Source organism: Homarus americanus, unplaced genomic scaffold, assembly GCF_018991925.1.
Source record: "Homarus americanus isolate GMGI-L3 unplaced genomic scaffold, GMGI_Hamer_2.0 scaffold54443, whole genome shotgun sequence".
NCBI classification, from domain to species: Eukaryota; Metazoa; Arthropoda; class Malacostraca; order Decapoda; family Nephropidae; genus Homarus; species Homarus americanus.
In genome coordinates, this window is record NW_024750852.1 from 3,973,375 (window position 1) to 3,984,845 (window position 11,471).

General features: G+C 33.9%; 1 protein-coding gene across 1 annotated transcript; it reads left to right on the top strand.

The window, feature by feature from the left end:
* The first annotated feature begins 1,368 nt into the window (after positions 1-1,368).
* Positions 1,369-5,275, top strand: LOC121854380 (coiled-coil-helix-coiled-coil-helix domain-containing protein 1-like). Its single transcript, XM_042349021.1, has 4 exons — positions 1,369-1,537; positions 2,551-2,716; positions 3,347-3,465; positions 5,106-5,275. Exons 2-4 carry the CDS (start codon positions 2,560-2,562, stop codon positions 5,220-5,222), a joined length of 393 nt encoding a protein of 130 aa, XP_042204955.1. The 5' UTR covers positions 1,369-1,537; positions 2,551-2,559; the 3' UTR covers positions 5,223-5,275.
* Positions 5,276-11,471: the final 6,196 nt, after the last annotated feature.

Below are 11,471 nucleotides of genomic sequence, written 5' to 3' on the forward strand. Positions count from 1 at the left end.
CAGGTACAGATGACGATTTCGTGCCATTAATCACCACACATTGCTTGCGGTCATGTAGAAAGTCTTCTATCCACGCTAGGACATTTCCCCGAATTCCGTACCCTTCCAGTTTGATTTTCAGCCTTTCGTGGGGTACACTGTCGAAAGCCTTGGCAAAATCTAGGTAAATATTGTCGATATTACCACCCCGCACCTATTGGGATAAAAGCGAATATTAACCCTATTAATTTTGGTCAATTCACCAAATCGTCGACGGCAACGAATTATTTCTTACTACAAACACCAATATAAACTACACTAATACCTAGGCAGCATAATATATAAAATGGCGGAGTTTATCTTTGCAATTACCTTTTCATAAAACATCTTCACCTAAATTTCCATTTGATGATGGAATAAAACTCAAAAACAACTTGATGTGTTGACAAACTACCATGGCGGTGATTAACCAACTCTCCAACATCAAATGTAACTTAATTATGAAAATCAAAATACCAACAATTTACTCACCACAGAGGACAGTAGCGACATAAGCTTGTGTTTAAATAACTTAATATAAAAATACTAAAAATATAACCACCACATAACAGCCAGTCACGACACGTCCTTCCTTCCCGACACACTCTCGGCAAATGGCTTACTGGTGACTGACGCCACAATGGGTTGTTATAGCAAGGATGGAATATGTAGAGAAACTTGTACTACATTCAATTAACGTTCAACCCCTGACTGCTGCACCATCTCTCGGTTCAGTTTTACCATAAATATTTAGGTCGTCATAGAAAACGAGCTTGTCTTTAGCGTAGACTCCTGTCATAAGCCATATACATTTCTATTCTTAGCAGCCATTACATAATATACGTGATTTTCTGCTTATACATTTATACATTTATTTATTCACGAACAATAATGTCCCTTAAATAAAAGAAAAGGCAATAGAAATACTTTAATTATTTACATTAATTACAATAATCTGAACAGACTCCATTTCTTAGCACATAGTTATTCTACTAATTAATGTGTGCAACATTCTTTAATTAACTATATTCAACTACAGTAAACTCAAATGTCAACAGACTCAGATTTATTTTAATGTGATTCAAAACAACTGAATATATAGTTACTATTGTTTTGTAGACGGGCAAGGGGTGACCTAATTGAGGTGTATAAGCATCACAAGGGGTCAAAGGTCAAGATTAGGTCACACCTTGCCCGTCTATAGTATAAGCTATAATTATCATCCATCTAGATCACTGAAATCCCTCTGTATTAAAAGATAAAACATAGAAAAAAACGAAGATTCCATAATGATATATATAGTATTACAACAATTTCTTATTTATCTATCAATAATTATTTGGGGAAAGATATGACGTTACAGCTCCCTCCCGAACGCTGGCCCGAGCATCAACACAAACAGAGACTCAGCAGCAGACCCAACTAGTGGAAAACAGAAACACATTACTACTGTACCTAACGTGGAGGTGGTTGATGGAGATATAGAATTATTTAAGTCTCGTTGGCTGGTGTGCAGGAGGTAAATAACAACCAGGAATATTTTGGGTATTGAATTTTAGTGTGTTTGGTGTTACAGGTGATGGTGAGAACTGGATAGATGTTAATTTAATGATTATACAAGTTTCGTTGGTTCAGTGTAATAAAGATATTTAGTTGAATAAATCATGGGGTAATAGTGGAGCAAACTTATACCAGAAGGAGTTTGCTGATTTTGTTCATATTTTCCGGTTTTTCTTTGGATGGTGATAAGTTATAAAATCGATACAATTGCACCAAAATTTCTGGAGATGTTGTTTGCATGATATTAAACACGAAAATGGAAACGACAATGCACAGAACCTGACCTAACCAAACCAGCCTGCCTAACCTTACCTAACTTCCTAAAGGACCCCCCAGCTTAAGCAAGGAAAATAATAGGGTAAAAACATTGCAAACACTGATCATATTGCAGTGATTTCAAGTCTCTGCCCTTTGTAGGCAAAGATAAAATATTTACCGTAATTATGGTGCCGTCAGATATCCCGTCTTTTGTTTACATGTTAAAAACGAACAACAGTTCCATCAGGCGTGTTTATTATGATTTATATTGGATTGAATTCATTCTTTTTTCTGAAGATGTTGTTTGGATGATAGTAAGAAAATTGAAACAACAATGCACAGGTTAGGTCAGGTTCTAAGCTTTTTTGCTTCTATTTTCATCGTCAATTATTCACACACGAGCATTGGTTGGCAAGACAGTGGTTCAGTTGACAAATTGAGGGTATGGTTTTAAGTCTAACCATTTTGTGACATGAATTGGGTTTTGATAGGTGTAGAAGTGTACTGTACCTTACTTAGCCTATCTGCGCGTATGCTCGGAAAAATCTTGGTGACAACACTGGTTGCTAGGTAGGTGGGTGGAAATTTGGTTTTAATTCGCCCAGTGCCGGTTTTTACTTGCCATGGGCGAGGTGGAATATGTATTTCTCCACCCTTGGTGTATATTAAGCACCTTCTGTAGTACAGTTGTATTAAATAATATTTTGTCTCCAGATCTTCACCATGCGACTAACTCCAATTGTGCTAAACTCGCAGTATTACATCAACCGTAACCGACCAAAAAATGGACGAAGGCCCACCCGTCAACCCTTCCCATTCAATAACAATCTTCCTATTTTTTTGAGAGATCACGTTTCGGGGAAGAATGATAAAACAAACAGTAAGTAACAATAAAATGTCCATTTCACTCCGAAGAATTTATCACACCTCTCTTGTACTCATGCAAACTAATATTTAAAATTTTATTAGGTACTGTACTTTCTTTTAAGGAAATGGGGCTCCCCAATTGTGTTGTAAAGGGATTTTCATCATACAGTATACACTTTCTATACAATGTGTCAGTTGATTTTTTATTTATTTACATGCTCAGAATTTTGTAATGAATTGTTGTTGTTGGGCAAAAGGTCTGCTTAATTGTTTCCAGTCTCTTGTACATATATTTTATCTGTGGCCACATTGATTTTATACACATTTAAAATGTGTGCACAGTATTAGAATTATATACTGTACCTGTACATTCATTTTGCTGGATACGTATCACCGTCTCTGCTTTCCCTTCAACTTTGCACATTAATATTTTTATCCCCCCATTCCTAACTACTGTATTATTCCCAAAGCATCTCATTTTAAATATTCTATAAATTTCAAGTATTTCCCTCTAAATTTTTGCCTACTTACTGCCTATAAATATGTATGCTGCTCATTGTTTACTGTTAAGAGTTCAGAATAATATATTAACCTTTATCAACCACATTAAATTAAAACATACATCCTTTTTTTCAAATTTCAGGTGTTGCCTGTCTTCAGGATATGTCTATTCTGTTTGCATGCTTAAAGAAAAATGATTTCAATCAAGCAATGTGCCATAAGGAAATTGAGTCGTTCCAGAATTGCCACGAGAATTTCATGGTAAATATTAAAAAAAAAAAAATTAACCCTGTTTGAATTAACACCATATATTTCAGGAGTCCCTTTCCCCATATTATATGAGGACTGTACACCATTGTAGGATTTAAATTTATTATCTCTTACCACTCCCCAAAAAGGGCTGTGAAAATGGGGCTTTTGTGTGTCAAACATTATAAACACCTACAGTAGCAGTGGAGTTTAACCAAACGTGATATATCACAAGATCTTAAGGAGTTCAGTTTCATTTTTTTTTTTCATTATACTGTAGTATGTTACAACCCTACAAACTTTGCTGTAGAACAATAGGGGATTTGGCCACCTATAGTGGCAAACACTTCCATTAACAAGAGACCTGTAAGATTATTCTGCTTCAAACTCCTGTATCACAGCCTGGGGCTTTGACATGTTCTAGTAACTGGCTGCACTATCCTCTCAAAACATAAATTGCTTATGAACAGCACCTGACATACCTTGATTTATGCAAGGGTTCCATTCCAGAAAACCTTTGTAAATTGAGGGATGCCTTTACAGTATATCATAACTTAGTTTACAATGTATTTTGCAAACTTCATATTGCAGTGTTCAGCTATCCCTTTTTATACGAGGGTTCTGTTCCAAACAAGCTTTTGTATACTGATCCTTTGTACATCAAGGGATGCCTGTATTTATTATATTTGACAGTTCAGTATTTGTTTCCCCATTTTTTCCAAGTATTGTACCGTGTATTTTAAGGTGTGTGATAACGAGTGCAATCTGTTTACCAATTTGACATTGATTAGCTTGTCATTTCAGTTATGTTGATTGGTTTGTGATAGGTGTAAAGAATGGTCTCTGGATGCAAGAGGAAGAAGTGATTTTGAAGCAACAGAAACAATAGATAGATGGAGTTAAGTGAAAGTAAAAATTAGTGCATAACTTTAGAGGGTAATGGGAGGAGAGTAAAGGAAGAACAAAAATATAGAAGCGCTAGGAAACGGCAATGTGCTCGATTGACAGGAGAGCACTGTATCATTTTAATTGGCTTTGGGAATGGATGTACTGTACTGTTGATGGGCAATGCAAGGTGATGTATAATGAACGAGTTACAAGTCAGATCGAGGACCGAGTTGCAGAAGGGGATCACCAGAACAGAACACATCACATACACCAGTAAGAGTGAATGAATGAATGAAGAGTTTGTATTTGCTTACTAATCCCATCACACCACATTATTGTGGTTAAGGAATTGAAGGATTTTTTCAAATACAGTAGATGTACTAGATACTGATGACTGAAGCTAGTTTACACAATACAGAAATGAACCAGATACCTGTATATACAGTACTTGAACCCTTGTAGAAGACAAACAGCACAGTAGAGTGAATGAAGGGTATGTTTCTTTCAAGTCTGGCCATCTTAAATTTGAAGTGAAAATATAAAGTTTGTATTAACAAAATCTGACAATAGCTTCTTGAAAAATTTTGATATTGTAATGCACACTGGTTTTCCTTCCCAGTCCATTCTTTTGTTGCACCCAAGATAGTGATGAGGACCTTATAATCATGCATTAACTACTGTATTATGCCCAAATCCCCTAATGCAGCATTATAAATAATAAAACCCATTTAATGGTTTTCACATTTTTCATTTTACTCTTACAGCACACACAGAGACTGAGAAAGGAACAAGAGAAACAGGGGCTTCTTGTACCTGGTGAGAGGAATCTCTCTCACAGACAAATTAATCTCCTCTTGAAGAAACATCCTCAGCCCAAATAGGGCATTTATTTCATGTACTGTACAGTATATAGTTTAATAAAAATTTAAAATTCTTTCCCTAATAATCTTTTCAAACTACAGTGGTAATTTTAAGAAAATTTGGTAAAAAAGAAAAAACGAACTATAAAACTTTTATTCCAACACAAACCAGTATCCACAAATTGGATTCATACTCAAAATTGACACGTCTACTGGGATTGAGAGGAAACTTTCCACCTGCCTGTCAGCAAGAATACTGGGTTGAATAGTTAAACAAAGAACTGGTGTTACCATACAGAGAAGTGACAAAACTGAATACTAAATTCTAAATAACTACACACCAAGCAGTGTATACAGCTAATATTGAGACTTTGGTTAACAATGGGATTGTAGAGTATTTCCATTTCATAGTGACAGAAGTGGGACTTCCTATTTTATCAGTATTTCCTTCAGAAACACGTTACATAATTTTTCAAACTTGCAGTACAGCCTTGTGTGTAATCTAATCTAACTATTTTGAAACTGTGACCACTTGAGATTTTTTATCACTTAAGTGACATTGGGCACTTTCGGGCTTTTTTTTCACTATATTGCAAGAACTATCAACCCCATCACTACAATTTTAATACTTTATCTGGGTAACGCCATGTGAATTTATATAGCAGAGGGAACCCCATACACAATGGGTTAAGGGGACCTCTAACACCCCCCCCGACTTATGAGTACAGTACTTTAACAAAAGATGTTACAGTACACAATGATTTGCTGCCACGAATCTTTTGGTCTTGATTTCTATATAAATATTTATGAACGTGCCTTTCTAGGTCAAAAGTAAATGAAAAGAATTTCCCTACCATTATGGCTACCTTCTTTTTTCCACATTCTCACGACATTAAAGTTTTGGAGAAAATATACAATGAATAGCAAGGTTATTTCTCTAATAGTTTGTCTAATAATTTTCTTTATGAAGACTACAATATCAGTTACTATATTTATGAGAATTAAATAAAAATTAACACCTTGGTCACTAAACTTACGAGGGAATTCTAAAAACTGTTTCTGGCTGCATGAACTGAACCCTCCATTAACAGTAAGCACATTAATGTAAATCATCCTACACCTTAATAAATCTTGAAATTTAGTAAATCCTCTAATTTATAGGATAATTCATACGGAGGATCTAATCAAAGAAAATCCTAATATGTAGCAATATTTTCTCTGCCTAAAAGTTCAGTCATTTATATTTCAACCTTGTATTAAAAGTGAACCAAGAATAATTCATTAGTACAGGTACTACAGTACAGTATACTGTAATAGAGTATTAATATTGTGAACCAATCAGAGCACTGCAATGGTGGCCCGAGTAGAGGCTGACCAGTCCGAGTGCATATAGGAGCAGTGATAATGGGCTACACAGTGGATGGGTTTTTTTTTTTATTTTTTTTTTATTTATTTTTTTTTTTTTTGCCAGGATCGTGGGACTGAACCCATTATTTTCTAAGTACAGTATACCATGATGTCTTGTTAATTACAATAACCATTAATTAGAAAGTTTAGTGTAAGTCAGCACCAAACTTTTACTTTCTTATCCAGTAACAAAGAGTGAAGAGTCCAGTTGCTATTTTTTTAGGTGCTTTGACTGCCAGGGTTATTGAGCAATGTCCACATACTCATGTTTAAAAAATGGGCGACTTCAACGTTTTTAATAAGCTTTATAAACCATTGTTGTGATCTACTTATTCTACAAAACAAATTAGCAAATATTAAGGAATTTTATGAACATTCTCCTCACTCGAGTTGAAATCCTAACCTATTTACTAGGAGTCATATACAAGTACACAAAAGAACGCTTGAATAATTTTGTTCATTATATGCTCAAGTCACCAAGTTGCATTCCAGTCAGTGGAAACGTATTTCTTTATGAGATGTGGCTTGTGATTTGCTAGTGTACATAATTTTTAAGAGAATAAAATGTAGTCAGCCACATTCGGCCTTCCTTGGAGAGACTGATGTTATTCACATTGAGAAAACAGGCCATAAATATTATCAGATACATACTGAAGTGTAATTGTTTGGTCCACCATCCTAATCTTTGGTAAAATAAAATATTTGGCGGAACATTATTCTCGAAAAATTTTGAAATACTGTACAATATCAGAGAAAGAGAGAGCAATGCCATGGTTTGGTGAAGGGTCTTAAAACATATTTGAGATTAAATAGTGAAACATTCAAATATTGGCTCCAGTAAATGAGTCATCAAAGGGCAACTATACTTTTTGACTTTCTTTAGGAGGAATGATAAGTCCACTGATTCAATGTTGCCAAATAAAATGTCTTTTCTATTAATAAACATACTGACAAATACCTATTACAGTATGACCATTAAAACAGAAATATGCAGAAATTGAAGTCGTCAAGTTGTCATTACTACAATTAAAAAAAAAAGACACATTTACTCATCAATGATCTGCTGTAAAATTTTACACTAATTCTTTGTTACAATTTCAACTAATAGTTGCCTTTATAAGTTTTATATATACAGTACAGTACAGTACAGTATATATATATATATATATATATATATATATATATATATATATATATATATATATATATATATATATATATATATATATATATATATATATATATATATATATATATATATATATATATGCTGTGACCAGTGAGTACTTATTTAATCTCAATTTAATTCAATGAAAAAATAATAATTATGCAATATTCTCATGAATATAAGATGTATTTTAATTTTAATTTTTCTAAATATTAATAACTTTTTAATTTCCTTTTTAAAGGGGGTAGCTGCATATTCTGCACAATGATCAGATACAAGGAAAACACCAACTTATAAGCAAGGTTTCAAACTAAAACACAGATCATGTACAGTATAACTAAACATGACTCGAGTTATACAAAGGCATGGAAATGTGTCGAGTATGTAGGCAGTTAAATCATCATGAAGGTTATGTAAATATTACTTTTCTCATGATTACCTTCCTAGTTTTCACACCAACCAGTAACACAATATTACAGAGGCCCTACTTTTCAATACACAGATTTCTTATTAGAGGCTAGCAGCCTTGGAAATTACCTTCAGTCATCAATGGTAGACCCCCCCCCTCCCCCAGAGTAAAAAAAGTTAAGTCAACTGTCTATCTAATGGCAGATCATCCCAGTAAAATGAGTTTAGTGAACTGCCCAGTCAGCAGTAGCAGATTACCCCGTCAAAAGTGTTAAGTATTTTGTGTTTCAAACATTTAATACATGGATATTTTTTTCCAATTGGATCTAAAATTCAGGAAATTATGTTTAAAGAAGAAGATAGACATCATCAACCGTTTTACACCCATTTTCCACATTTGTGTGGGTCAAGAGGAGGAAATTCCTAAACTGCCTTTGCTGCATAAACTCTAAAGGTATACAGTATATGTAATAATTTCCTTCCTCACTACTTTTTAAATATACTGAAATAATTGCACCTTGAATGATATCTGACATAAAAACAACATTAAAATAACTCCAGGGCCTTTACTAATAATGTTTAATCTATACAATTTATAAACTATCTACAGTAGTATCATACTGTACTGTATATCCAAATATTCACAACATGAAATAAAAAGATTTAGAAGAAATATGTTTTTATGAATAATTTAAGATTTAGCAGAAAAATATTGCTACGGATGTTAAAATTTCTTGTTCAAGATCATTTCTTTTTTTTTTAAGTTCATCACAGGAAAATATGGAAAAAGCTTTACAAAATATTCCTGTAGCTGCTCTAGCTCCATTAAAGTTACTGGAAATATTAAACACGTTTGGCCTTTACACTGCACTCAACTGTATAAAATTTATGAGTCACAACAAGTACAGGTATGTAAATTTCTGAAAAGAAGCTACACTGAAACATTTAAAAACTCAAACAAATTACAAGCAAATTGTTCCTTTTTGTATGTAAAACTACAAAACTATATGCAGTGATAGCTGAGGACACAACAGATTCTGGAACTATGATGTTCTTCCAGTAAATTCTAAACAACCAAAAACTGAACATTCTCAGTTCTGTAATATGATCAAAAATTGGAGTGTATACCTGTCTATTCAAAATCATGAACACACGTCAATCTGCTTTAGCTTTCAGTATTAGGAGTTGTTGGTTGTTTGGCACAGAGCCTGAGGGGCAAGTGTAACAAGTGCAAATGATGTATGCATCATAGTCATTAGTTACAGCACAGCGTATATTCTCCTTGACCCTTCAGCTAATTCAGCTGCAGCATCAGTCTTTAAAACTCCTTATTTGATAAATAATTACCATACAAAAGTTCTTAGTACCTATATTCTGTTAAGGACTATACATTAGTACATATTTGCATAGTCAGAGGAACCAGAACATGAACAATATATATATATATATATATATATATATATATATATATATATATATATATATATATATATATATATATATATATATATATATATATATATATATATATATATATATATATATATATATATATATATATATATATATATATATATATATATATATATATATATATATATATATATATATATATATATATATATATATATATATATATATATATATATATATATATATATATATATATATATATATGGTATCATGACTTTGTTGATATTCAATACCTTAGGAGTATATTTTGAGGTAATTTCCAGTCAAAAAAATTCTATAAATATTAGTACATATCACAATGGTTACAGAAATATGGATATTTAAAATTAAAGGGAGATTTGCACATAATTAAGTCATATTGACGAGTGCTATAAATGTACACTGTACTGTAGTTTACGGCAGTCTACCAAAAATATTCAAAATGACTGCCTTTACCTTGGATACAAATTCACAAATTCAAGTTTATTGTATCACTGAATGAATACTAATCTTACCAAGTGCATCACAGACATTATATGCATTCCGCAGCATCCATAACTCAATGAAACAGTTCATCTTGTTTGTTTTTTGCTTTTACAGTAAGATCAGGATATATACCGACTTTTTATAAAGATTTTTTTATATTGCGACTACCATTATTATCGCTATTTTCCAATATATAGCAAAAAATCTATTTATTTCACGAGGGAAATTGGGCAGGAAATATTTAAAATTTACCGCCATGGCAAAAAAATGGATTATTTGCTCACCAGAGGCGCTACTGTGGCTGCTCACTCAAGCAGTCACGCTCGCAAGCACAGTCTTTCTGAGTGAGTGACGAGTAAGCAGCCGACTCTGCTGCAGATTCAGAATTCTAAAGTGAGTGTAAATGGGTTGCTAGTGACGTGAAAAGTGAAGTGAAGAGAATGGAAAGCTTAATGGAAAAGATATAATATTGTAACTAATATTTTTGGTTTGTTCATTTATGTAGGTGTGGGATTGTCAAGTGTGTGTGGCAGTGTGGTGTCTGCTGCCGAGTCTGGTGTTCCCAAGTCTAGTGTTCATTGGTGCTTTAGTTAGTATGAAAATAAACACGTTAAGTCAAGTTTAGTCACTTTTATTGACCTCCAGAACCTAACCCTATTATCATCATTGATTACATATAATTATATATCGCAATTTAGTATGTATATGGCGAACATCCTTGGACCCTATCTCGCGATATATCCCGACCATACTGTACAGTATAGTCTGGATTTACACGGTTTTTGTTTACGCGTTTGGTCATTTACGCGGTGCCTTGCCAGAATGAAATGCTTTAATTACGCGGCAAGCAGCTGGAGGTCCAGACCGCCGCGCCATTTTTTACCCACGCGGTCCATTCTTCACCATACGCAGGAAGCGGCGCGGTAAGTAGTGCGCATTAGGCCGCTCTTACGTTATCGCTGACGTCATCGCTATCGCTGTAATTGGTCTAATGTAACATGACATGCCCTGCCACCAGAGGGTAGAAGTCGCTGACCTAGCCGGGCCTGTCTTATTGTTCTCAATTCGCTTATACAGTTCTCTCTTGTGCCCGCTATTCCCCTCACAATGGCTTCAGCTGGACCCCCACCACCCGAGAAGAACCTTGAATTACCTGGACCAAGCCATGATAATGTGAAGGAAATCATCGAGTTGAGGGAGAAAATTAAGCTCATCCTTGACAACGACCCAGACAAGCATTGGTATGAAGTGTCTAATAACCTTCCGACGAAAGTTATGGAGCCGTATATCCAGATCTATCTCGACAACATCAATGCTAGTCATCAACATAGTATTGAGGACTTCCTCGC

Coding starts and splice junctions, on each gene's coding strand:
- LOC121854380 (XM_042349021.1), top strand. CDS start 2,560: ATGCGACTAACTCCAATTGTGCTAAACTCGCAGTATTACATCAACCGT. Junction 2,717..3,346: donor GAAGAATGATAAAACAAACA/GTAAGTAACAAT, acceptor TTCAAATTTCAG/GTGTTGCCTGTCTTCAGGAT. Junction 3,466..5,105: donor ATTGCCACGAGAATTTCATG/GTAAATATTAAA, acceptor TTACTCTTACAG/CACACACAGAGACTGAGAAA.